Genomic DNA, 24,914 nt, shown 5'->3' with positions numbered 1-24,914 from the left:
ATTTGAGGGTCGCGGGTTCAGATCTCCGTCACACTAAACATGCTCGCCCTTTCATCCGTGGGAGCGTTATAATGTGACGGTCAATCCCACTATTCGTTGGTAAAAGAGTAGCCCAAGAGTTGGCGTTGGGTGGTAATGACTAGCTACCTTCCCTCTGGTCTTACACTGCTAAATTAGGGACGGCTGGCGAAGATAGCCCTCGTGTAGCTTTGCACGAAATTCAAAACAAACCAAACTTTGAGGTAAAACCTGTTAAACTTGTAGTGTTTGAGAAACTGACACGAATTACCAATAAGATACATTTGAAGTGGTCGTCGTCTATGTGATTTGAAAATGTACGTATCTAGCTAGACTGGAGTACACAGTGCTGAAAATAGTTATGAAAAAGGAAAACAAAACACAAAAGGCAAACACTACGGAAACACGACCATTTAATCGTGTGAAAACTAAATGATCCATAGTACACTCATGCGTTAAGGTTTTGGTCCACTTCATATTCAACGGTCTAAGGCCATCTTCCTTTCATTAAATGTTTGTAATTGATGATGTAGTCGTAGATCACTTATCTTCTGGCTAAGTCAACAGCGGGAGTTTTGGAAGTTCTAACATTCTAAGATAAACAATTATCAGCTTAATATTATTTTTGACAGCGATTATTAATATCGTTAAGGTACTCAGCTTGTAATATGCGCGTCATGGTGTCGAATTTCACACTGAACATGTTCGCCCCCTTTCAGCTGCAGGTATTTTGTTATGTTACGGTCTATTCCCCACTCTTCGTTGATAAAAGAGTAGCCCAAGAGCTGTTGGTGGATGGTGATAACTAGTTGGATTTCTTCTAGTCTCACACTGCTGAATTAGAGTAGATTAGTGCAAATCAGTGCAAATTCGAAACTGATCATTATACTGTTGGTGTTTTAGGTTTTCGTGTTACAGTAATCCTTCATTCAACTTCAGCGTCATTTAGTGGTTGATCCAATATATTTCGGATTGCACTTTGATCACTTAGGCTCGTATACCATTACCTTTTAACCTAAAGTTTGTTCCACAGACATACAATGGATAAAGATGTTTGACAATTCTTTCGCAATCACGCCTAAAATAGCGTCTAAATAGGGAATGAATAAAGTAAGTTTTCTTCGAATATCTAACACAACAAAATATATTGATTTCAATTTTGCTGTGGCTCATTCTGTTTAATAACGAGACGAGAGTAAAAGCTTTTTCTTCTCTAAGCATGTATTTAACTCAATTCCCGTTTTAAAAATGTTTCGATTTTCCGCCATTTTAAAAGTTCTGTGTAACAGAGCTTTCTAGAGTAATAATGATATACTTATCTAGATCATGAATATCTAAGCAAGGCCAAGTAAAAGTTGAATGTTGAGAGTCAACAGAATGATAGTCTGCTGGATTCAGATTCATTAACGAGTGGTGGCATACCACCGAGGAAACAATGTGTAATACTGTGTGAACGGCTCAGAGTCCTCTGTCCTCGTACAAAATTCTCACTCAATTTCTATTTTATTTTGTATGATAATGTCTTGTACTGTTAATAAATACAACGTATAGTCGTCGCTAGTTGTTACATTAATAAAGTGAAATGGACAGTTATTGTATTACAGCAGTAGCTGCCCACAATTACACTATGTAACACAAATTTTGTTCCTGGATAGTACAGTTACCACAGAAAATATTCGTACCTCTGCGTCCCTAGTGGTTTTTTGCTCATAACTTAAAAGTATCATAAGTAGGCTAATAGAAGTATGATATATTATAAATATTATACTAACACACATCTACGTACATTTTTATGTAAATTAAATGACAAACTGTTTATAAACAAATAACCAAAAATAGGAGGAGCTGAAAGTGTTCGTACATTTCAGAACGTGTGAAAAAAAAAAACTGATATTCTCGTAAAAATTTTGTTTCGTTTGGCAAATAAACTACATTATACCATTCCAGAACTAGACACTGGGTTCATAATCATTGGAATTTAGCCAGCAAAAAATGTACTTCCGGCAATTTAGCGTCGTCTCCGTTATTATCTGCTTGGTCATCATGGCGAACAGGAAACAACTGTCTAGTGATTTAAAAAACCGAATTATTGTAAAATACAAGTCTCGTGTGTCTCTTTCCGGTATTGCTACACAACTTAATGTGCCGAAATCTACTGTTCAAATCATAATTGCCAAGTTTAAGCTTACAGAATCAACTACTAACCTCCCTCGTTCCGGACGCCCCACCAAAATTCCAGAGAGAACCAAAAGGAAGGTTCTCAGAGAAGTTAGTAGGAACCCTCGTTTAACACGTAATGACACACAGAAACTGGTAAGGGAAACTGAGGTTGCTGTAAGCACATCTACAGTTACGAACGTGTTATGCTCTTCTGGGTTCAAAGCATGCTGTCCTCGTAGAACTCCATATTTAAAGCATGTTCATTTAGAAGCACAATTGAGGTATGCAAGAAAGCATGTAGATAAACCCTTTACCTATTGGAAGAGTATTATTTGGTCAGACGAGACTAATATCGAGCTTTTCTTCCAAAGAACACCGTCCATATAGTTAAACACAGAGGAATCATGAAAAAAGAACAGTACGTTGATATATTAGGCACTTACATCAAGAATGATGCTCGGAATTTGCGGCTTGGGCGTCGTAGGATCTTCGAGCACAACAATGACCCTAAGCACACATCAACGGATGTGCAATCCTAGTTGCAGAGGAACCATATAAGCGTTCTCGAGTGGCCATCGCAGTCACCCGATCTCAACCCAATTGAAAACGTTTGGCATGAGTTGAAGACCAGGATTCATCAGTGTCATCCGAAAAACTTGCAATAGTTGGAGGCCTTCTGTAAAGAAGAATGGAAGAAAATACCAGTCGAGTACTTTCAAACGATCATGGAGGGCTATGAGGAGAGATTGCGCCAAGTAATTCACCTGAAAGGCTTCACAACTGACCACTAAAGTAGACGCACGAACACTTTCTGCCCCTCCTATGTTTGGTTATTTGCTGATAAACAGTTTATTTGTGGCTCAATTTACATACAAATTTGTGTCGACGTGTGTTAGTATAATTTTTATAATATACCACACACTTATTATCCTAATCTTGATACTTTTTAAGTTATGAGGAAAAAACTACTCACGACGCAGAGGTACGAACACTTTCTGTCGTAACTGTATGGTGTTACTTCTTAATTGCTTACGTTGTAAAAGCACAGAAAATGGCCATTATTCCCTTCAAACTTTGCTTTTATGACCTAGATAATGAAATTTAGAAATTAACCTATTTTTTTATGTAAAAACGGGCAAATTTGAACATTTTCATTTACATAAGGTCTGAATAAAACAACATATGAATCAACATTTACATGTATTTGTATTACAGTTATACAAATATGAACAAAATGTTTAGAAGCGAGTAGTTTCTCGAGATTTGCGACTATAATGTAAATCACTTTCACGTATCAGCCCCCAAATATAGTCTCCCATCATGATTTCGTTACACGCTCCCAGGTCACAAAAGCAAAGTTTAAAGAGAAAAATAGGTCTTTTCCATTTACTTTAGGCATAAGCAAGTGGGAAATAACACTTTCTGCCCAGAAACACGAAAAAGTAAAACATTTTGTTACATAGTGTAATCTTCCCCACCCCACTGATTCCCGCTTGGCTACTGGCTCGGCATGGTCTGATGACAGGAACGTTTGAGTCGCAACGTGAGGATAGCGGGTTCGAATTCCTGTCATATTAAGCATGCTGGGCTTTTCAGACGTGCGGGCGTTACAAGTGAAGTTCAATCCTACTGTTCGTTGGTAAAGGAGTAGCCCAAATGTTGGAGGTGGGTGATGATTACCAGCTGTCTTCCTATTTAGAAGCTAAAGGGAGGACAGTTAGTCATCATCACACACCTTCAGGGCCCTCGTGTAGTTTAACGAGAAATTCAAACCAAACCAAACACAGAGATAAATCTGTGGGTTTGAAACGCTAGAAATCGAATTTAGGCTGGTGGTCACAACACAGATAGCCAATTGTGTAAATTATTGCTTAACTACAAATAAAAAACAAAACATGAATGTGATTTTCTAAGGTTTACTGTTAAAGTACAGTCTTATAATTCGATACATTGTAATTAAACTTACCTGTCGACATGAATGATTTAAGTTCTTGATACTTAAAATTAAATAAAATCAAGATTTTGTGAAGCATTTAGTATTTAAAATAGCGAAATATATTGCGAAACGTTTATGACATCGTATAGGAAATTGCGCAAAAAAAATACAAACATTATCAACGTGCATCTTCAAACCTTTACTAAAGTTTCGTATCTGTCACTCGTTTTACAAATTTAAAAACTTACCTCACAACCGCTAGGAGGAAATTATTGAGTTTTCTCTGTCGTGCCAATTTCGAATACATCTGAAATTATAAACATTTTATCTATAGAACGAACTGTCTTACATTGTTCACTTATTTAGTTAAAGTTGGATACAAATGTCTGGAATAATAAAATTATGTTAAACTGATCTGGTAATTCTTGGGTTCAGTTGTCTAATGAATTAAAAAAATGATAAATTATCTTATTACAGATTCAATTTGGAATCTACACAAAAAATACATTAAAGCTTCAATTATCGCAAATGTGAGTACATAAATATTATAGATGTGTTTTACTAAGTAAAGTTATGACTAAAGTAATTTGCAAGAAATGGTTAAAAGATAGCAACGTATTCTTAGAAACCTCTTAAAAGCTATTCTTTATGTTTCTAGGAAGGAGCTATACAAGAAAACGTAAATCTAATTCAAGAAATGTATCTTGGTTAATTGTAGTTATAAATAATCTAGAATGTTTGATATGAGCTTCACTTAGCAACGTTATCCTTGAAAATTTCTAATAAAGGAAATATTTGAATCTCCAAATTGACAAAGGTATGAAGGTGGTGGCCCTGGAAAATAACGCTGATATGACTGACGACCAAGTTCAAGTCGAAATTCAGATTGTGGAGACTAAACAGAAGATGTTGGATGCGCGTTTGAAAATCACTGAAGGCATGAAATTAATAGGAAAATTTTTATATTAGCCTCACGTTAACTCATCTGTCACTTTAATAACAGGCTACATCTAAGACAAGGATAATATTATGTGAAACGTTTATTGAATTTGAAACGAAAAAATGTTTTTGACTAAATTTAGATGGCGCTTCTGTCATCGTAGCACCAGCTTATTATTATTAGGACACTGAAAATGTCGAAGTATGAAAAAAAATTATATTTGCGACGGGTCAAAGAAACCTTTTAATAAATGCCATAACATTCAGATAATATCCAAGGGAAAGCTGTCAGTAAAAATACATTTTGATTCTCTTTAACTTTTAGTAATGATGCATGTTCTCTTTTCTCTACTGCTATTATTCTGCAAGATTTAGAAAGCTATGTAGTTGTTGTTTTTTTTAATTTCGCGCACAGCTACACGAGGGCTATCTGCGCTAGCCGTCCCTAATTTCGCAGTGTAAGACTAGAGGGAAGGTAGCTAGTCATCACCACCCACCGCAAAGTCTTGGGCTACTCTTTTACCAACGAATAGTGGGACTGATCATAATGATAACGCCCCCATGGCTGAAAGGGCGAGCATGGTTTGTGCGAGGGGATTCGAACCCGCGACCCTCAGCTTACGAGTCGGGCGCCTCAACGCACCTGACCATGCCGGGCCGAATTAAGTAAAAGGAAGGTGAAATCCTGATGAATGAAAAGGTAGTAAAATCGCTATGGTAACAGTACTATGTGGAGCTACTCAATACCAAAAACGAGACAGAAAAATGGAAGGAAACAGTACCAATGTTCAGTAGAGCGGTGGCCCAAGAAGAAATCAGAAAAATGGAAGGAAACAGTACCAATGTCCAGTAGAGCGGTGGCCCAAGAAGAAATCAGAAAAATGAAGACAGCCATGGTAGAAGGTCCATCAAATATTGTAATTAAGATTGTCAAGGTACTAGGAAATGATGGAGCTGAGTACGTACGGACCCTGTTGACGAACATCTAGAGGGAAGAGCGGAAATCCACAAAACGAAGAGAGAGAGAGTCGAGTGATATCCATTTACAAGCAAATAGGTGATGCTCTTGAGTGTGAAGCCTGCAGAAAAATATAATTTTGGAATGTTTCCTCAAATTGAAAGAAAAGGTAATGGGAAAAGTAAGGAAAAATACAGAAATGCAGTTTAGGTTTCGGTCTGGGTTGGGAAAAAATAGACGCAATCTTCATTTTGCAACAACTGCGAAAGAAGCATTTTGAAATAAATATATAAATTTGGGGAAAGCATATGACAAGATTACACGAAAATTAGTACAATTATGTCTCCGAAATAGATGAATGCTCGAAAAGCTAACTGGATTAGTGAGAGCCAGTTATGAAGAAGCGACAACCGTCATGAAGACGGTATATGGAGAAACAGACTGGAGAGTTCGGTGGGTGGCACCAACAAAGGTCAGCCATGAGAGTCCTGCTGCTTCTTGTTGTCATCAATGACTTGAACATGGATTGCCATAAGGAACCGCTGTGGGAAATATTATTCACTGATGTCAGCCATGAGCGTCCTGCTGCTTCTTGTTGTCATCAATGACTTGAATATGGATTGCCATAAGGAACCGCTGTGGGAAATATTACTCACTGATGTCAGCCATGAGCGTCCTGCTGCTTCTTGTTGTCATCAATGACTTGAACATGGATTGCCATAAGGAACCGTTGTGGGAAATATTATTCACTGATGTCCTTGTCCTAACAGCAGAAACTGAACAGGAGTTATAAATGCAAGTTAAAGTGCGGCATAAGAATTTGGAAAGACGAGGCTTGAAACTGAATTCCACTAAAGCGGAAGTCATGGTGAGTGGAAGAAATAGAAAGTATTAGGTTAAGATCACAGATGTGATCGTGAAACCGCTGTTAATATCTTGAGTATTTGAGAAGCACAAACTAATTATGATGGAAAAAATCCAGACGGGTTGAAACAAATGGACAGAGGTAGCCAAAATCATCTATGACAAAACGTTACCAAAGCTACTGAAAGCCAAAGCGTATAAAATTGTGATTATGCTGGTGGTCCTCTACGGAGCTGAGACTTGCATCCTGAAAACGAAAGGCCACTTACTGATTAACAGAGAAATGAGAATGCTGAGGAACCAGTTGCAAATGTAACTGAAAGAGAAGGAATAAGGAAATGGCAGAAGTCTGTGGAAAAGAGGAAAAAGGAAAAGAAGCAAGGTTGAGGTGGTTCGGTCACGTGAAGAAAAGTAACAAGTTACAAATTAGAGGTTTGAGAAAACAGGAAAGGCCAATAAACTTTTGGAAAGATGGAATTAAAAAAGACATGAAGGAGAAAGAAATTGCAGAAGACGCAGCAATGAACAAAGATGATTGAAAGAAGACAACACGCGTCAAGGACGACGCACCCTGCTCACAGGGAAATTCGATGAAGCTGGTATTTTTAATGTTATTTTGCGCTACAGACTAGTTATTCGCGTTATTGAAAAGTGCTAAGAAATACAAAGCATGTTCTAAAATACAAGAACTTGAAGTTAGAGTTTGGACACAAAAATGATATTACAGTCTTATCGTGTCTCTCTCCTTCAGTTTTGTTGTATTTTATTAAATATAACTGGAAGTCATATTCCTGTATGCTTACCTCGGCATAGTGAAGAGCAATTCCTCCCCATACTAAATAGCTGTTGATTATCTGATAAAAGAAACGTTTACATTAATTTATTATGTTAACATTCAAAAGTAAAAAACAATATTAAAACAATCAAGCTAAGTCAGTCTGAAGTAATTATTATAAATTCTAGTTGATTACTACATTCTAAAATTAAGCCTAAGAAAGCGCGCGTGTGTGTGTTTTTTTTTTTTTTTTTTTTTATAACAAAGCCACATCGTGCTATCTGCTGAGTCCACCAAGGGAAATGAACCCCTGATTTTAACAATTACAAGCTGGAGTACAGGTTTAAGTTTTGAATTTCGCGCAAAGCTATACGAGTGCTTTCAGCGCTGGCCGTTCCTAATTTAGCAGCGTAAGACTAAAAGGAAGGCAACTAGTCATCACCACCCACCGCCAACTCTTGGGCCACTCTTTTATCAATGAATAGTAGGATTGACCGAAATAATATAAAGCCCCCACGGCAGAAAAGGCGAGCATGTTTGGCGTGATGGAGATTCGAACTCTCGACCTTCAGATTACGAGTCGAATGCCTTAACCACCTAGCTGGTTAGTTGGTTGGTTGATTTGGTGTTTTATGGTACAAAACAGCTAGGCTATCTGTGCCTAACCACCTAGTCATGTCGGGCCTGGAGTATAGGTGAAATAATAACTCGTTTGTAACAAAGGATGGGAAATTCTGCTTCTATTTTTTCCTTAACAAAATTAACATTAAAATTGCAATTGAAACACATAAAGGTACCAATATTGAAAAGAAAGATTCGCCACTGATTGATCAAGAAACGTTTAAGAAACAGATATGAAATGATAGATATACGACCAAGCGTTTTTTTTTTCGTCGGATACACACTTTGCTTTATACAGTAGATTTAATTAAATAATTCAATATTGGACTCACCATCGTAATGAAATATTTGGAATTACTGTGTTTGTAGGTTAGCCAAGGAACATATCTTCTATATATGTTATTACTGCCCAATCAAAGCACCGATATCGACTTGAGCTGAATATTTTAATTACGTTCCGGTTAATAATTCTTCACTAAATTCAGATACATAATTATTTTACGTTTTAGTTGCAGTATTCGATTTTTTTTACACCATTTTGTTCAAAAATATAAAGCAGTTTTAGGACTGTTCTTACAGAAACCATATTCATAAATAAACCCATTAAGATAGCTGATGGCCCGACATGGCCATGTGGTTTAGGGCGCTTAACACGCACTCTGAGGCTCTGGTATCCGGATCCCCATCAAACCAAACATACTCGCCCCTTTCAGCCACGGATGCGTTATTATGTTATGCTAAATCCCACTATTCGTTGGCAAAATTTAAGAGCCCAAAAGGTGGCAATGAGTGGTAGTAACTAGCTTCTCTAGTCTTTCACTATCAAATAGCCCTCGTGTAGCTTTGCACGAAGTTTTAAAACACAACAAGATAACCGATTATTGATTAAGTATAATGTAACTATGAAGTAACAACCAGCCAACGTTGTATTATTCATTACATTAAACGCTAATTAGTTTCATACATTCTGTTGTAACATTAAAGTAAAAGTACCCCTCTTAATCAAAAACTGCTGTTACTCCAGGAGAAATACGTCTGAAACTTGAAAGTGCCGAAACAAGTTGCACTTGCATTAACGAAACACAATACATTTTTTGTGTTTAGCATATAAAGGTTATGAATATTGCAGTTTTAATTTGGCAAATTAACTGCTTTAAGAACTTGTGTCGGAAAGCAGAGGAGAATATATAGTAATGTGTCAAACACAATGCATCTGTTATATCCAGTGCCGATTAGGCCTCTCGTGAATATCAGTGTAATTTAGGGTTTAAAAAATGAATGTTTTTGAGCAGTCATTAGAAGAACGGTCAATCTTTATGAACTTGTGTACTGACTGAACTAAAACCTTTCCTGTTTCGGAAAAAAAATTAAGTGAATAGATGAGCTTTTATAATTTCGATTATTTTGTTCACTATTTAATAACTCGTTGTTTATTAGAACTTCATATTCTTTATAAAAAGGGTACACATACGAAGGTTTGTTTGTTTGTTTTTGTTTTTGAATTTCGCACAAAGCTACTCGAGGGCTATCTGTGCTAGCCGTCCCTAATTTAGCAGTGTAAGACTAGAGGGAAGGCAGCTAGTCATCACCACCCACCACCAACTCCTGGACTACTCTTTTGCCAACGAATAGTGGGATTGACCGTCACTTATAACGCCCCCACGGCTGAAAGGGCGAGCATGTTTGGTGCGACGGGGATGCGAACCCGCAACCTTCAGATTACGAGTCGCGCGCCTTAACACGCTTGGCCATGCCGGGCTCACATACGAAGGAAAGTCTTGGAAAAATACAAATATCCAATTAACATCTGATGATTTCCTTATTTCATTCTGCTATCCTTTGATGTTACAATAGGAGCAGCAGCTGAAAATTAAAATCTAGTGAATCTTTGCCAGCCGTTACATTAACATTTTAAATATCACCGTTCTATTTACATGCTCGCGTGGAAAATATGCTAATTCTATATTGCTATCGTATTTATAACTTAGCCAGAAACACCATTAGATTGTAAAATGTTTTCAAAAAATGAACTAAAAAACAGACGAAAGCCAGCAACAGTACAAATAGTCAGTCATAATCAATCTCTCTAGGCGGATGTTGGTCTGACACGAGCCTTTTAATACAATGTTAGCTGTTAAAAAAAGGTATACGACTTTGATTATATAACCTATAGATAATTTCGGTCTACGTGGTCCACTTGCGAGTAGTTTATCGAATAAAATTAGATTCATTTTCGTCCACAATTTTCATAATATAACACGACATATATTTACTTTAGATTTAAGCCAATGGTCTCAAAGTTTATTTTATACCTATGAAGAGTTACTTTTAATAAAAAAATCTTACCTCTTCGTCTTCTTCGTAAAATGGACCTGCCTCTAAGTCACGATATAATTCCAAAACTCCTGTAGCCAACAATAAATAACATTAATAAATTATTATTCCTATTTATTACTTTATCCAGTCTCTTTATCCTATCTGTTAACAACAAATACATATAAACAAATTGCATTATTTGAAAAAAATTCTACGGTGTAATGTTTTTTTTTTCTTAATGTAATACACGATCGTGATAAAATGCGAGAAAAATAAACATTTTGTAGTTACGTTCCTAATGGAAAACAGTAAACGAAATGAATATATTATCAAATTAAACAGTTTTAATGGAAAATAACTAAAATACTGCAGTCACGCATAGGTTTATCTGAACTTCGGAGAACAACAAAATAAGGCCATTAGTTTACTTGATCCAATACCTACAATTAATAAAAACAATTCCTTACATAGAAAGCAAATAATGCTAATAAAGTAGTGAACTAACACGCAACGAGTCACGAGCACAAATACGCTCACACATCTTTGCTAATTCACTGCTACCACCATTTCATTTCAAACCCAGATATTCGAGAACCTCTCCCATCTGAAGACTATACGTGTGATTTCAGATTTGAAGCAAATGTTGCAAAGTGAATACATTGTACATTTTAGTTCGATAACCTTGAAAACTCTAAAATTCTACATCACACCGTAACGTTTCTCTTACGTTTTTAGAGCTAGGCGAGTGAAAATAAGTGCAGCGCATGTGTATTTTTTTATCACGGTTTTCCATGCCACAAGACAAAATTATCCGTGTTTCCCAAACACTATTACAAGGAAAACAACAACAACAAAGACTATCATTGTCAGTTCTTACAATAAACTGATTTCTCTATTACTTCATAACTTATCTTTCAACTACTTTCTGGTTATTACTAGAATAATTTACTTTACATATGTAACAGCAATACTTACTGGACAGATCTCCAGATCATCACAAAGACGTGTTGAGTACAAACATTAGATTTAAGCCCGAGAAAGTCGCAAGACAAGAATGTGTATTATCGTCTAATGTATTAACAGCAGCTTAATAAACTATTATAATATATTCATCATTCATAAAAAATATGTTAATATGCCAGTCGGAAATGATCTTATAATTTTACTTTTGTTTTAGGATTTTTACTGTTATCTCTCTCGAGTTAACATTTGTTCAACATTGTATAGACAAGTGATGCAGGGGACCCAGAGATTGAAACTGTACTTCATGCTACTAGTTCAGTTCTTTTCCAGAAAAGATCATAACTTTAAAAGAGGAATAGAATGTCAACACATTTATGACGTATGTAATTTATCAAAAATAATACACAAACATTGTTAAAACAAACCTATGAAACAATTAAAAAATACGTCACAGATGATTTTGTACTATTAAGAAACTGAAGATAACACTCCAAGAGCAAGTTTTGTTACAGATATATAAATCAGACAATAGTTGAAAGAAAAATTAACGAACTTATTTTTATAGGGCTGCGATAAGTCTCGAGAGATGACATAGGAAAGTAAATTAATTCGATTTCGCAGAGCTACGATCGAATATTTTCAAGAAAGTGGGAAGATCAAATCAGAGGGAACAAATGGTTGTCGCATGAGAAGATACAAACTGAGCAATCACTTGAACTACAGTAGAAATACTAAGATTCTGTAGTTTCTGCTTAAAAATTGGTTATAAATGAAGAAGCCTGGCATGCCCCAGCGTGTTAAGACGTGCGACTCGTAATCTGAGGATCGCGGGTTCGCATACCCGTTGCGCCAAACATGCTCGCCCTTTCAGCCGTGGGGGCGTTATAATGTGGCGGTCAATCCAACTGTTCGTTGGTAGCCAACACAAACGAAAAAGAGTAGCCCAACAGTTGGCGGTGGGTGGTGAAGAATAGCTGCTTTCCCTCTAGTCTTACACTGCTAAATTAGGGACGGCTAGCACAGATAGCCCTCGAGTAGCGTAGTGCGAAATTCAAAACAAACATGACAAGCTGAAGTATTTAAACACTTTGAAATTGATTGTTCTGTCCAAACATTCGAGCCCAGACTTATTCAATTAATAAAGTTCAAAATTGTGAAAATAGACGAGCTTATAATTAAGCTACGGTAGCCACTTGGATTTTTTTTAACACCCCTTTCGCCAGATCTGATTTCGTTTCTTTATCAGTAGACTAAAAACCTTACGCTATACTAGCAAATTTAAAATAAGGTGGTCGAAAGATTGAAAGGTGGTTTATAGTCTGACAAGAATTAGACACGATAAAAAACATAAAATATTTAAAGACAAGCTAAGACAATTAGATCGTTCTTTTAGGAATATTTGAATTATATGTAAAACATGTATTATTTTACTTTGTTGCCTTATATATGAGGCCTGGCATGGCCAAGCGCGTAAGGCGTGCGACTCGTAATCCAAGGGTCGCGGGTTCGCGCCCGCGTCGCGCTAAACATGCTCGCCCTCCCAGCCGTGTGGGTGTATAATGTGACGGTCAATCCCACTATTCGTTGGTAAAAGAGTAGCCCAAGAGTTGGCGGTGGGTGGTGATGACTAGCTGCCTTCCCTCTAGTCTTACACTACTAAATTAGGGACGGCTAGCACAGATAGCCCTCGAGTAGCTTTGTGCGAAATTCCAAAAAACAAAAACAAACAAACAAAGCCTTATATACAATGAAATTTAACATTAAGAATGATGAAAGTTTGTGTGCGAGTCAACATGAGGCATATTCAAGATTTAAAAGTTACAGTCAAGTGAGATATTAGTTTTAAGTTTCACTGAACATCGATGACTTGATACGAATAAATAATTACGAGACCAAACAGTTGTCAACGTGACTGCCTGTACCAGTATCTTCCAAGTTCTATTCTAATTATTCTGAAATTTAGTTCAAATTATGTTATCGAGTTACTTGCCTTTATAAACATTATTTTTAGACTTAATTAAAATATGAAAGATATATCAATGTGATAGTCGTAAAGATATAATAATGACAATCGATTCATCATGTAATACCTTTGTCTTTGGGTTGGAGGTTGCTCTGCTTCGTGCTCAACAAAATTGAAAAATTATTCCGCATAAAGAATGAGTCCGAATTTATGAATAACAGATATTTTCATTATTGGTATCATAACAGAAAATTGAAACTTGTTAGTTTAGTGTTACTGAGCAAAAGTGATCAGAACAAAAACCAAACCTTGTAAATAACTCCTTTCCAACTTACCCGTCAATTCCCCATCAGGCTGTTGGATCGGGTGTGCTAAAATATAAGTAGGAGGTTCTCGTTCGACGGCCGCGCCATCTGGAAATCTAGAATCCTACAAAAGTACGAATGCGAATGATTAAAAAAAAATCAGATATATTTGTGAAAAATTATATTCATTTTTACCTGATCGTGAAGAAAACGTTTTCCATATATCCAAGTAGAACTGGTTTTTTCATAAAATTAAACTTAAAGGTAATCATTCGTATGAGAAAGATCTAAATCATGAGAAAAACATTTATGAAAATATAAATACAATTTAAACTTAATGATCTGTACAATATTTTATATCAATCGAAAATCGAACGAACTTTCAATTTGGACTGAAGATAAATTACTCTCTAAAGATACTCCAGTTAAGTAACATTAGTATCTATGATTATTTAAAGGATTTGTTTAAAAACAAACGTACATACATTTGACGTGGTTTTTAATATATAACTCTATGGAATTTCAAGGCCCGGCATGGCCAGGTGGTTAAGGCACTCGACTAGTAATCTGAGAGTCGCGGTGTCGAATCCCCCTCACACCAAACATGCTAGCCCTTTCAGCCGTGGGGGCGTTATAATGTTACAGTCAATCCACTATTCGTTGGTAAAAGAATTGTCCAAGAGTTGGCGGTTGGTGGTGATCACTAACTGCCTTCACTCTAATCTTACACTGCAAAATTAGGGACGGCTAGCGCAGATAGCCCTCGAGTAGCTTTGCGCAAAATTTAAAACTAACAAACAAACAATGGGATTTCGAGGCGATTCAATGCTATTATTTTCATTTCTGTAACAAAAACAAAACTGCAACTGAAACGCTCCTATCACATTTATTAATTTGTACAATCCATGATTAACGTCGGGAACTTACGTCGTAATATTTCCCTTCATAGTAAAGTGTGAGGCACTCTGGAAATTACAGAATATTATGATGAAGAGGCTTGGCTTGAATTACTGCCACTGTTGTTTTATTATGGTGTTTAATTCTAAAAACTTTCATTTTGAACACGTGATCATTTCAGAACTTTTTAACTTTGAGAACCAATAACAAACGGTTACTATGAAAATCTTACATAACTCTCAAACGTCTGGGCTCGGCATGGCCAGGTGGGTTAAGGCGTGCGACTCGTAATCTGAGGGTTGCGGGTTCGCATCTCCGTCGCGCCAAACATGTTCGCCCTTTCAGCCGTGGGAGCGTTATAATGTGATGGACAATCCAACTATTCGTTGGTAAAAGAGTAGCCCAAGAGTTGGCGGTGGGTAGCGATGACTAGCTGCTTTCTCTCTAGTCTTACACTGCAAAATTAGGGACGGCTAGCGCAGATACGCCTCGAGTAGCTTTTCGCGAAATTCAAAAGAAAACAAACCAATCATACGTTTCGTTCATACGCATATAAAAGCAGAAAAGTAAACACTGAATTTTCTATTACACTGCTTATGTTTGAATTGGTGTCATAACTATTCAGACCAACCAAATGATAAATAGGACATCGACTTCAATACCGATATCAACTTTGATAACGCATCTGCACAGAAGATAATTCGCAACTATAGTTTGTAAAGGAAAAAAAAAGCTGATATTTGTTAGTTGAAATAAAATAATAATTTTACTACTAATACTGTTTAGTTCCGACTACAATATCTGAAACAACAGCAAAATGTTTCTATAGACGAGTAAAGGAATAAATAGGAAATTGTTTGTTTGTTTGTTTTTTGAAATTTGCATAAAGCTACTCGAGGGCTATCTGTGCTAGCCGTCCCTAATTTAGTAGTGTAAGACAAGAGGGAAGGCAGCTAGTCATCACCACCCAATGCCAACTCTTGGGCTACTCTTTTACCAACGAATAGTGGGATTGACCCTTACATTATAACGCCCCCACGGATGAAAGGTCGAACATGTTTGGCGCGACGGAGATGCAAACCCGCAACCCTCAGATTACGAGTCGCACGCCTTAACACTCTTGGCCATGCCGGGCCTAAATAGGAAATACATATCGTTACTCTGAGTTGGACAGTAAGACTACCTTAAAATACGTGATTTATTATTCTGCAGATGTTAAATGGACCAGATTTCCAGATGACTGATTAATTTATCAATCGAATTAATTCAGGAGATCTGCACAATTTAAACATGGGTAAGCTATGTTCCACATCATTTGTCATTTAACTGACTTGCAAAAGACTCCGATAAATAGGTGTTTTAGGGACCCCAATTACACAATTGCAAGAAGAACATTAAAAAATGTTATTCTAGCATGGAGATTATCCCATAAGTCTCATCAGGTCGATGTAACAGTGGCTGAGAAATCATCATGGTTGAACGACCTGCAGGTGCCCGACTATAAACAACAAAAGTTCTAAGAACAAGAGATTGGATCACACTTCTACCATTTCATCAAGTTAACATTATAAATTGAAAGACAATGTTACTACTATACAGCTTACTTGCTCTGTATTTATTGTTCTCACTGACTCCAGTGTTTTTGCCACAAAAGCAGCTACTGTATTTTCTGTATTTTCTATTTTATGGACTGAACCCTCGGGGCTGTAAAAAGAAACAAGGTTCAACAACAGTCATATGAATTTCATAATGAAACTCAAACCTACAAACTCAGAAATAAAAATAAATTAAATTACTAGCCCTCTCAAAGTGATTGATAGCACGCTTCAACCCTTTCCCCCAAGGAACAGTTACAGTATTTCAAGTTTGATAAAACTTAATTGAAGGAAGCAAAATGTCTGTTGTAGTAACACAACGTTCACAGAATCTTCCGTCTTTTCTTTTGGTCAGTGCATATCATTGTCGAGTTAGTTATTTTGGTGGTTGTCAGAAATTCGGATTTCACTTCGCCCCACTCTAAGCATCTTGGTTTCGTAATTATATTTGGATTTACATGAAAATCCAAATGTAATCGGGAAATAAATTACAAGAAACTGATGGTGACACTTTCGAGACACTTGTGTCACTACAACAGACAGTTGCTCTTAGTTCAACCAGATTACATCGTGAAAACTCTACTTAAATAATCTAACAAAAAAATGTCTTGGTTTGTTTATGGAATTTATACTAACAAAAAATTAGGTAAAGCAAAATCTAGCTTAATAATCATTCTTTAAGGTTGTTTCTCACTCCAAACACAGATATGCTTAGTAATACAACATTTTATAATGGTTTCTTGAACTGTCCAAGTGCCAGCAGTTGTCACATTTTGTATCGTTACACCTAAAAATCTCTTAACATTATCATAGTAGTAAATTAATTGATAGATAATTTAATTTCGAAAATGACTGTGTATGTTAAGACGTGTTTTTTAAGTCCTTTTAGCTTCACTTTTTTATTGCAACAAAATTAATTAGAACATAAAATCAAAGAATATAAGTTTATTACACTGAATAAGGGCCCAGCCTGGCCATGCGTGTTAAGGCGTTCGACTCGTAATCTTAGGGTCGCGGGTTCGCATCCCCGTCGCGCCAAACATGCTCGCCCTTTCAGCTGTGGGGGCGTTATAATGTGACAGTCAATCCCACTCTTCGTTGGTAAAAGAGTAGTCAAAGAGTTGGCGGTGGGTGGTGATGACTAGCTGCCTTCATTCTAGTCTTACACTGCTAAATTAGGAACGGCTAGCACAGATAGCCCTCGATTAGCTTTGTCCGAAATTCAAAAACAAACAAAAAACAAACATTATGCACTTCTTGTAAGGTTATATATTATCTAACAAGCATTGGTTGATTGTCATTATAAAGCTATACAGAAACGTTGAATATACACAAAAATGAAGGTAGATTAGAAAGTTTCTCTAATGCTTTGAAAGGTGTATTTAAATGTTTAATCACTAACTATTTAAGTTAAGTGATTCTTAAGAACTTGTATTACACAGAGAAACTGTGTATTTTATACTGGATTACTTTGCACAAATACCTTGTTCCTTTGGGTAAACTTGCAGAAAGATGCTAATTGAGTAATCTTTATCCGAGATTAGAAAATCATTAAGGTATAAAATTATCTAAGTTTAATTCAGTCGAGTTTAGGATCTTTGAATATGCTGAAGCTGTAAGAGATACTGTATTTCCTATGTGTAAACTACGTTCATTGTTTCCGATTTGTTATAAAAGGGACCCTATACAAGTGAGCAGTCAACTTTGTTCATTATAGACTTTTATTATATTCAGTGTTAACAAAAAATACGTGGTAAAAAACATTACATTTGACGATTCAAGTTACTACTTCTTTGTAAGCTAAACCTTATACTTATTACTTAAGCATAAGATACTCTCCTTAAAAGAAAAAAACTGGCCGTCACCCTTTCATTAATAAGACACCCTCGCTAAAAAGTACATAATACTTAAGTACAACCTTTGTAATCGTGATTAAAAAATAGTTGTAGGATCATGTGAGAGTTTTTTTTAATATAAATTAGCGTCCTCAACTTGCTGATTAGCACCGTTATATAGCCATCTTTGTTAAGACAATAGCTCCACTTTTATCTGTTGGCTTTAGTGAGAAACTGTTGTTTGATTCAAGATTGTTTAGAGCAGTTTTTCATTTTGTTTAATATTATTATAACATTAGTTGGAAGATTTTAAAATCTTTATGTTGTTTTATACAGCTTTAATATAACTTTCTAAATATAGTTCTCTGTTTTGTTGAGGTGTCCATAAAGACTTTTTCTTTAAAGTTCAGTAAATATTGAGTTTTAGTTGGATGGGGTTTGTTGTGAAAAAAAAATATTGAAGTCTTTGTTTTGTAGAGAACTCATGTAAGTGAGAAAGAAGTTCTAACTCACTAATACTGTTGTTATTTGGACAGAAAGTGAGACCTTTACTAAGGAGACTGAGTTCTGCTTAGGAGACTAAAACATTAACAATGTTACATATATGTGAGAATTGTTCATCGCTATCTGTACGTTTTGTAAGATCACTGTTATTTTCAACAGATTTCTTAGTTTTAGATGACGTATCAGTATTAGAGAATGAGGTATTTTTAAACATTGTTTCTGGCTGTTCATTGTGAGGTTAAGGTAGTGTATTTTGATACTATTTAGTAGAATGTTTGATGTCATGGTAGTTTCTTTATGATAAAGAACAGGATTCAAAAAAATGCTATCAGATTTTTTTTTCAATTGGTGTTATTGATATGAACCTGATGTTTTTTATTTTCTTTAAGAAGAAATGTATCAGTTTTTTTATATTTTTTATGGTTCTTTTCCTTCCGTTGAAGACTTGTATAGGTATTAACAAATGAAATTTGTTTGTCTAAAACATCAACAGAAGTTTGTCAGAATGTTTTTGTGATATTCATGAGTTGTTTTTCAGAATATTTTTGTGATATTCGTGAGTTGTTTGTCAGAATGTTTTTATGATATTCGTGAGTTGTTTGTCAGAAAATTTTTGTGATATTCGTGAGTTGTTTGTCAGAATGTTTTTATGATATTCGTGAGTTGTTTGTCAGAATATTTTTGTGATATTCGTGAGTTGTTTGTCAGAATGTTTTTGCGATATTCATGAGTTGTTTGTCACAATGTTTTTATGATATTCGTGAGTTGTTTGTCACAATGTTTTTGTGATATTCATGAGTTGTTTGTCACAATGTTTTTGCGATATTCATGAGTTGTTTGTCACAATGTTTTTGTGATATTCATGAATTGTTTGTCACAATGTTTTTGTGATATTCATGAGTTATAAGGAGTTGCTTTCAAGGATCTGTTGTAGAAATTCTGATCATGTGCTTTCATTGTTATCGATGCTTTTAATGCGAAAGATTGAGGTATATTTCGTGTGTTTATTTTACGTGCTAGAATTTTTACCCATCAAAGGTTTTGGAATTGAATAATAAAAATAAATACGCTTAAATCTGAGTGTTATGTCGTTTTGGTTACTATAGAATTTAGTGTGAAATTTGGATCTTACTTTGTTTACTACGATAAAACATCAACGTTCCTTTCAGTCGGTATTGAAACATCTCATTAATCTGAGTTATTTATGCATACAAGTAACTCCGTTTGTAAGAACACGGTACTCAAAAACACACTCAATTTAACATACAACCTCAAAAGACCGTATATATACACCTAATATTTAATTTTTTGATATTATGTAACTTAAAATCATCCATTCAATACTTTTAAGCACAATTATATCAACACTGAATTAGTTACCTCTGGATTTTTATATATATATATATACAGGAAACTACATAAGTGGAATGTACAATAGTTATTTGTACTGTTAATTGTGGATAAAGAGTAGATACACAATAGACACTGTTGAGAAAATATTAAAATCTCTGGAATTAAAATATATTTCTTGGAGGTGGGGGCGTTGAGGTGCTGTACAACTGGGCCTGAACTTGTAATGAACAGAAAGTTGTGGTGGGGGCTTTGAGGTGCTGTACAACTGAACTTGTAATGAACAGGAAGTTGTGGTGGGGTCTTTGAGGTGCTGTACAACTGGGCCTGAACTTGTAATGAACAGAAAGTTGTGGTGGGGGCTTTGAGGTGCTGTACAACTGAACTTGTAATGAACAGGAAGTTGTGGCAGGAAACTGATTATCCCGAATTTATCTTGACGCAATTACCTTCCACACTTTATTTTAGTAAAACCTTTCACATAAGAAGCGTCGGTTAACGTATTAGGTTTAATATTAACTTGCAGATATCTTCTAAGAGCCACGAAATAAACATAAAACTACTATTCTAACACTTACTTTGTCTGTTCTTTTTCTGTTGTAAAGATGGACAGCTCCTATTACATAAAAAGAACAGAGTTGGTAAAATGGGGTAATTTCACACTTTACTGGGTAATTAAAATAAATACATACTTAAATATAAAATTTGTAAGTTTCAGGAAGAAGATAAAGTAATTCTTTTTTTTTCACAAAAGTAACTCAATCTTAACTGTATCTTAATATCACGTAGGTCTTGGGAAATACTTAGATCACATTCACGTACATGTAAATACGCAATATCAGAGAATTTTATTTATAAACACTTGGTTTACTTTAGAGTCTCTCTTGGCAAGTAAAACTGATGCGGATAAACGTGTTAAAACCAAATCTCCAAAGACTATTCCATTGGTGAATAGCTTATCCTGAATATTTGTTTACATTTTAATTAAAATAGAGTTAGTTACTTAAAGCAAATAAAAATAGAAATTTTAGACCTAGTCGCTGGCTATATATACATTTGTTTGAAGCTGGTTAGACTAGTAATACTTCGAGAGAAGGTTACATCGCGTGACAAATTACGTCAAACATTCAAATGAAAATAGTTTGCGGATCATGCAATATATACCAAGCACAAAATTTAGAGTTTGCTTGTTAAGTTTCGCGCATGTCCACGCGAAACTTGATAAATAGAGGGAATATGCAGCTAGCCAACACCACCCACTACCACTTCTTGGAATACTATTTATCAATGTAAAGAGAAACTAACCGTCATATTATAATGGCCCCGCAGCTAAAATGGCGTACATGTTCAATGAGAGGATTCACACCCATGATTCGTGGATTACGAGTTGGGTTCTGTAATCATCAGCCCATGCTGGGCCACTGGAGTTAAAGAGGAAAAATTCTTCTATGCAGCTTACAATACAGGTCAAATTACGCTTGACCATATCACTGCTACTTTTCATCACACAAAATGATGCTACTACCAGATCTCTGTCCATATAAATACCTATAGTTAGTTATCCATCTCTCAGCTTGTCCCTGAAGAAGAAAGGCCCACCTTTCGAAAGCCCTCGGGTTATTTAATTTTTTATCAAGGCTTTCTGGACCTACGTGGTTTTAGGGAATCATGGATATAGTTATCCATTTTACTCTTTGATAAAGTATCACCAAGAAAGTGATATGTCTTTCTATTTTACAATTTAGATATAACTAAGCACACAGTACTACGATATTTTCCCTGAATGTTCGAGCGTATTTGACATAATTTTCTTTATAATATATTATTATTAGCTTAATGGTGCCGATCACATATAGCTTGTACTTTTTATAGCCTTCTTGTCATAGCCCATAATGCCAACACTAAGGAAAAATCGATCAAGTATTAGAAATAAAATGGATTTCTATGGATCCAACAATATTCCTTTGCTGACACACAACAACTTACTGTGTGGTCTAATATTCGACCCAAATACACACTTTTAAGCTTACCTGAAAACAAATGAATGTGGATTATAAGATGGTCCCCCAAATCGTAATTCATTCACCATCATTGAACAGCATCCAATATCTAGTGTGTCGAAACTTCCAAAGTGTCCAAATATTGGTACAACAGACCAATTGGTGCTGCTCTATCCCTCATATTGACGTACATATAATGTATTCAGCATTCTTTGTAAAGTTGGTACAGAAACTGTTTTGTTTTGTTGAGTCTCATACAAAGCTACGCGAGAACTATTTATACTTGACGTTCATAATTTTAAAGTGATAGAGAAAAGGCTTCTATTCATCACCAGCCGGCGCTAACTCTTATCAAACCAGGTAGCTGAATTTTATCTTCACTATTTCAGCTCAGCCAGTACAATTTTTATTTTTGTTAACGGTAAGTGAACCACAAATTCACAGTCCAGCACACTAACCACTGGGCCCTGCTCGGTTCATAGGTGCAAGGAACAAGAAGTGCTATGTATACGCTTTCACAGGAGACTAGTGCTACCTTATTATGCTTATCGGCAAGATAAAGAAAAAGCATCAGTTTTTATTCGTTATCCTCTCTACTTTTCAAAATCTAGTTTGTAAAACCGCTTAACAGCTTTAGTTTAATCAGTTTCAGCCACGTGTATTCGTCGTGATACGTATTTATTTTGACTTCATTTTAAAATGGAATAAAAGTAATATCAGTATGAAAAACTTATCTATACCTTAGGTTTTTGCTAGAATTTCCACTTCGATATAAAATGCAAAGACACTTGTTACATCTAACGTTTCATCACAGAATGTTATTAGAAGATATACAACCAAATATAAGAGATGTAAGTTTTAATTGACTGTATATTCTACAAGTAAATAAAGCAAAAAACAACATATTTATATTTAATAAAACATAATAACATCATAGTAAGAAAAATACTTGTAATTATTTTTCCAAAAGTGTTGAAGTATTCTAGTTTGTTTGTTTGAAGTTAAGCACAAAGTTACCCAATAGACTATCTGTGCTCTGCTCACCACAGGTATCGAAACATTTAGGGCTCCTAACATATTAAATAGAATGTTTACTTGTAACAAAATAGTAAAGACATCAATGTCTGGTTCATTGTATAATGGGTATAACTGACAAGCCAGACGTTACTAGCCCTCTTTTAAACGTAGCACGTCTGATCAAAACTAGAACAAAGAATCTTTCCTGAATATTGGATTCTTTGTGTTCTTTTCTACGATAGACATTTAGAGTGAAATGGGATTATTTTCCCTTTCACAAAATACAAGAAAACTCGGTGAACGGTCACGTTAAACGGTCAATCAAATATTTTCTTTCATTTAAATGATGCAGTAAAATAATACCAGGCCCCATATTGCTTACGGTGTAAAAAACTGCAGTGTCTTCCAATCTAGATGGATATTCTAAACAACTAACATTTACAAATTAGCTTCATGCAAGATATATTAGCAACATCAGATCGATGCGGCTAGGGCTCTATTTTTTTACCAATTTTCTCTACTTGATGTCTAATTTCTAAAACAAAAAGATACATATTTTATTACCGTTAATCATATGTTGCCCCCCAGTGGCTCAGCGGTATATCTGCGGACTTACAACGCTAAAAACCGGGTTTCGATACCCGTGGTGGGCAGAGCACAGATAGCCCATTGTGCAGCTTTGTTCTTAATTCAAAACAACAATAATCATGTTACTTTTCCTGTCTTACAATCCCACACAAAATAAAAACTGAATTTAATGTACTGTAAAAACCAAAATATAAATCACTAATCTATAATACAACGTCAACGAAAAGTCCAAGAAACGTTGAACAAAGACTAAAGTTGTAGCACAACATAGGTTTTGTTTTCAGAATTTTTACTAAAAACTAGTTTTAAACTACAAACCAGAGGAAAGGTTGATAGACAACTGCCAGCTCCGGGATTTGCCCTCACTCTTATAGTTTGCTGACAGCCCTAATGTCCGTTTTCGGGGCAACCGGACGCAAATCGCGAATTAATCAGTTTCAATGTCCAAGTATGCTAACTATCATATCATGGTCAGTCTCGATTATAACCGATTTGAACCCAAATTTGGCTTCAATTTCATTCGATCCTTCTCTTACAATTTTGATTAAAATCGCTAGATGAGCTTTAGGATTTTGTTTGTAATCTAAAGGAACCTTTACTTCTGTTTAAAAAGATACCAATATTTTAAATAGAAAAGAGGCCGACCGTCTCGTGTAAACATTAAACGTTAGGCTGGTTTAGTGCAGTTTTTTTCTGATTTAACTACGTTTTCTTAAAGTTGAAAAATATTAATACTTGTTTTCTTATCCTCTGATTTTCAGTTTAAAATTAAAAACTAAAAAATTCATGGGAAATTGTTTGTTTTGTTTTGGAATTTCGCACAAAGCTACTCGAGGGCTATCTGTGTTAGCCATCCCTAATTTAGCAGTGTAAGACTAGAGGGAAGGCAGCTAGTCATCACCACCCACCGCCAACTCTTGGGCTACTCTTTCACCAACGAATAGTGGGATTGACCGTAACATTATAACGTCCCCACAGCTGGGAGGGCGAGCATGTTTGGCGCGACTCGGGCGCAAACCCGCAACCCTCAGATTACGAGCGCGTGCCTTAACGCGCTAGGCCATGCCAGGCCTCATGGGAAATTCTAAAGCAAATTGTAAAACAAAAACTATCGATTGTTTAGTCTTTGCGTATAGAACATGGTACGTGTTTCGTTCGAAGCGAAGATTCCCAGTCGATACAACAGTAAGTCTACGGGTTTACAATGCTAAAATCAGGGGTTCGATTCCTCTCGGTGGACTCAACAGATAGCCCAATGTGGCAATGTGTACTGGGGAGGACGTTTGTTGGCTGTAATTTGACATTGTATT

General features: G+C 35.7%; 1 protein-coding gene across 4 annotated transcripts in view; it reads right to left on the bottom strand.

The window, feature by feature from the left end:
• The window catches only part of LOC143229905 (putative 3',5'-cyclic phosphodiesterase pde-5), a 120,896-nt gene that overhangs the window by 56,526 nt on the left and 39,456 nt on the right, over positions 1-24,914 (bottom strand). For all 4 annotated transcript variants that reach the window (XM_076462771.1, XM_076462773.1, XM_076462772.1 and 1 more), the window contains 6 exons: positions 20,578-20,615; positions 16,320-16,419; positions 13,849-13,942; positions 10,618-10,676; positions 7,679-7,729; positions 4,363-4,421 (listed from right to left, as the gene is read on the bottom strand). In XM_076462771.1, the coding sequence (XP_076318886.1) occupies positions 4,363-4,421; positions 7,679-7,729; positions 10,618-10,676; positions 13,849-13,942; positions 16,320-16,419; positions 20,578-20,615 (401 nt within the window). The remainder of the gene's footprint in view (positions 1-4,362; positions 4,422-7,678; positions 7,730-10,617; positions 10,677-13,848; positions 13,943-16,319; positions 16,420-20,577; positions 20,616-24,914) is intronic.

Source organism: Tachypleus tridentatus, chromosome 10 (genome assembly GCF_004210375.1).
Source record: "Tachypleus tridentatus isolate NWPU-2018 chromosome 10, ASM421037v1, whole genome shotgun sequence".
Lineage (NCBI taxonomy): Eukaryota > Metazoa > Arthropoda > Merostomata > Xiphosura > Limulidae > Tachypleus > Tachypleus tridentatus.
Note: the sequence above shows the minus strand (reverse complement) of the source record. Positions and strands in the feature narration are given on the sequence as shown.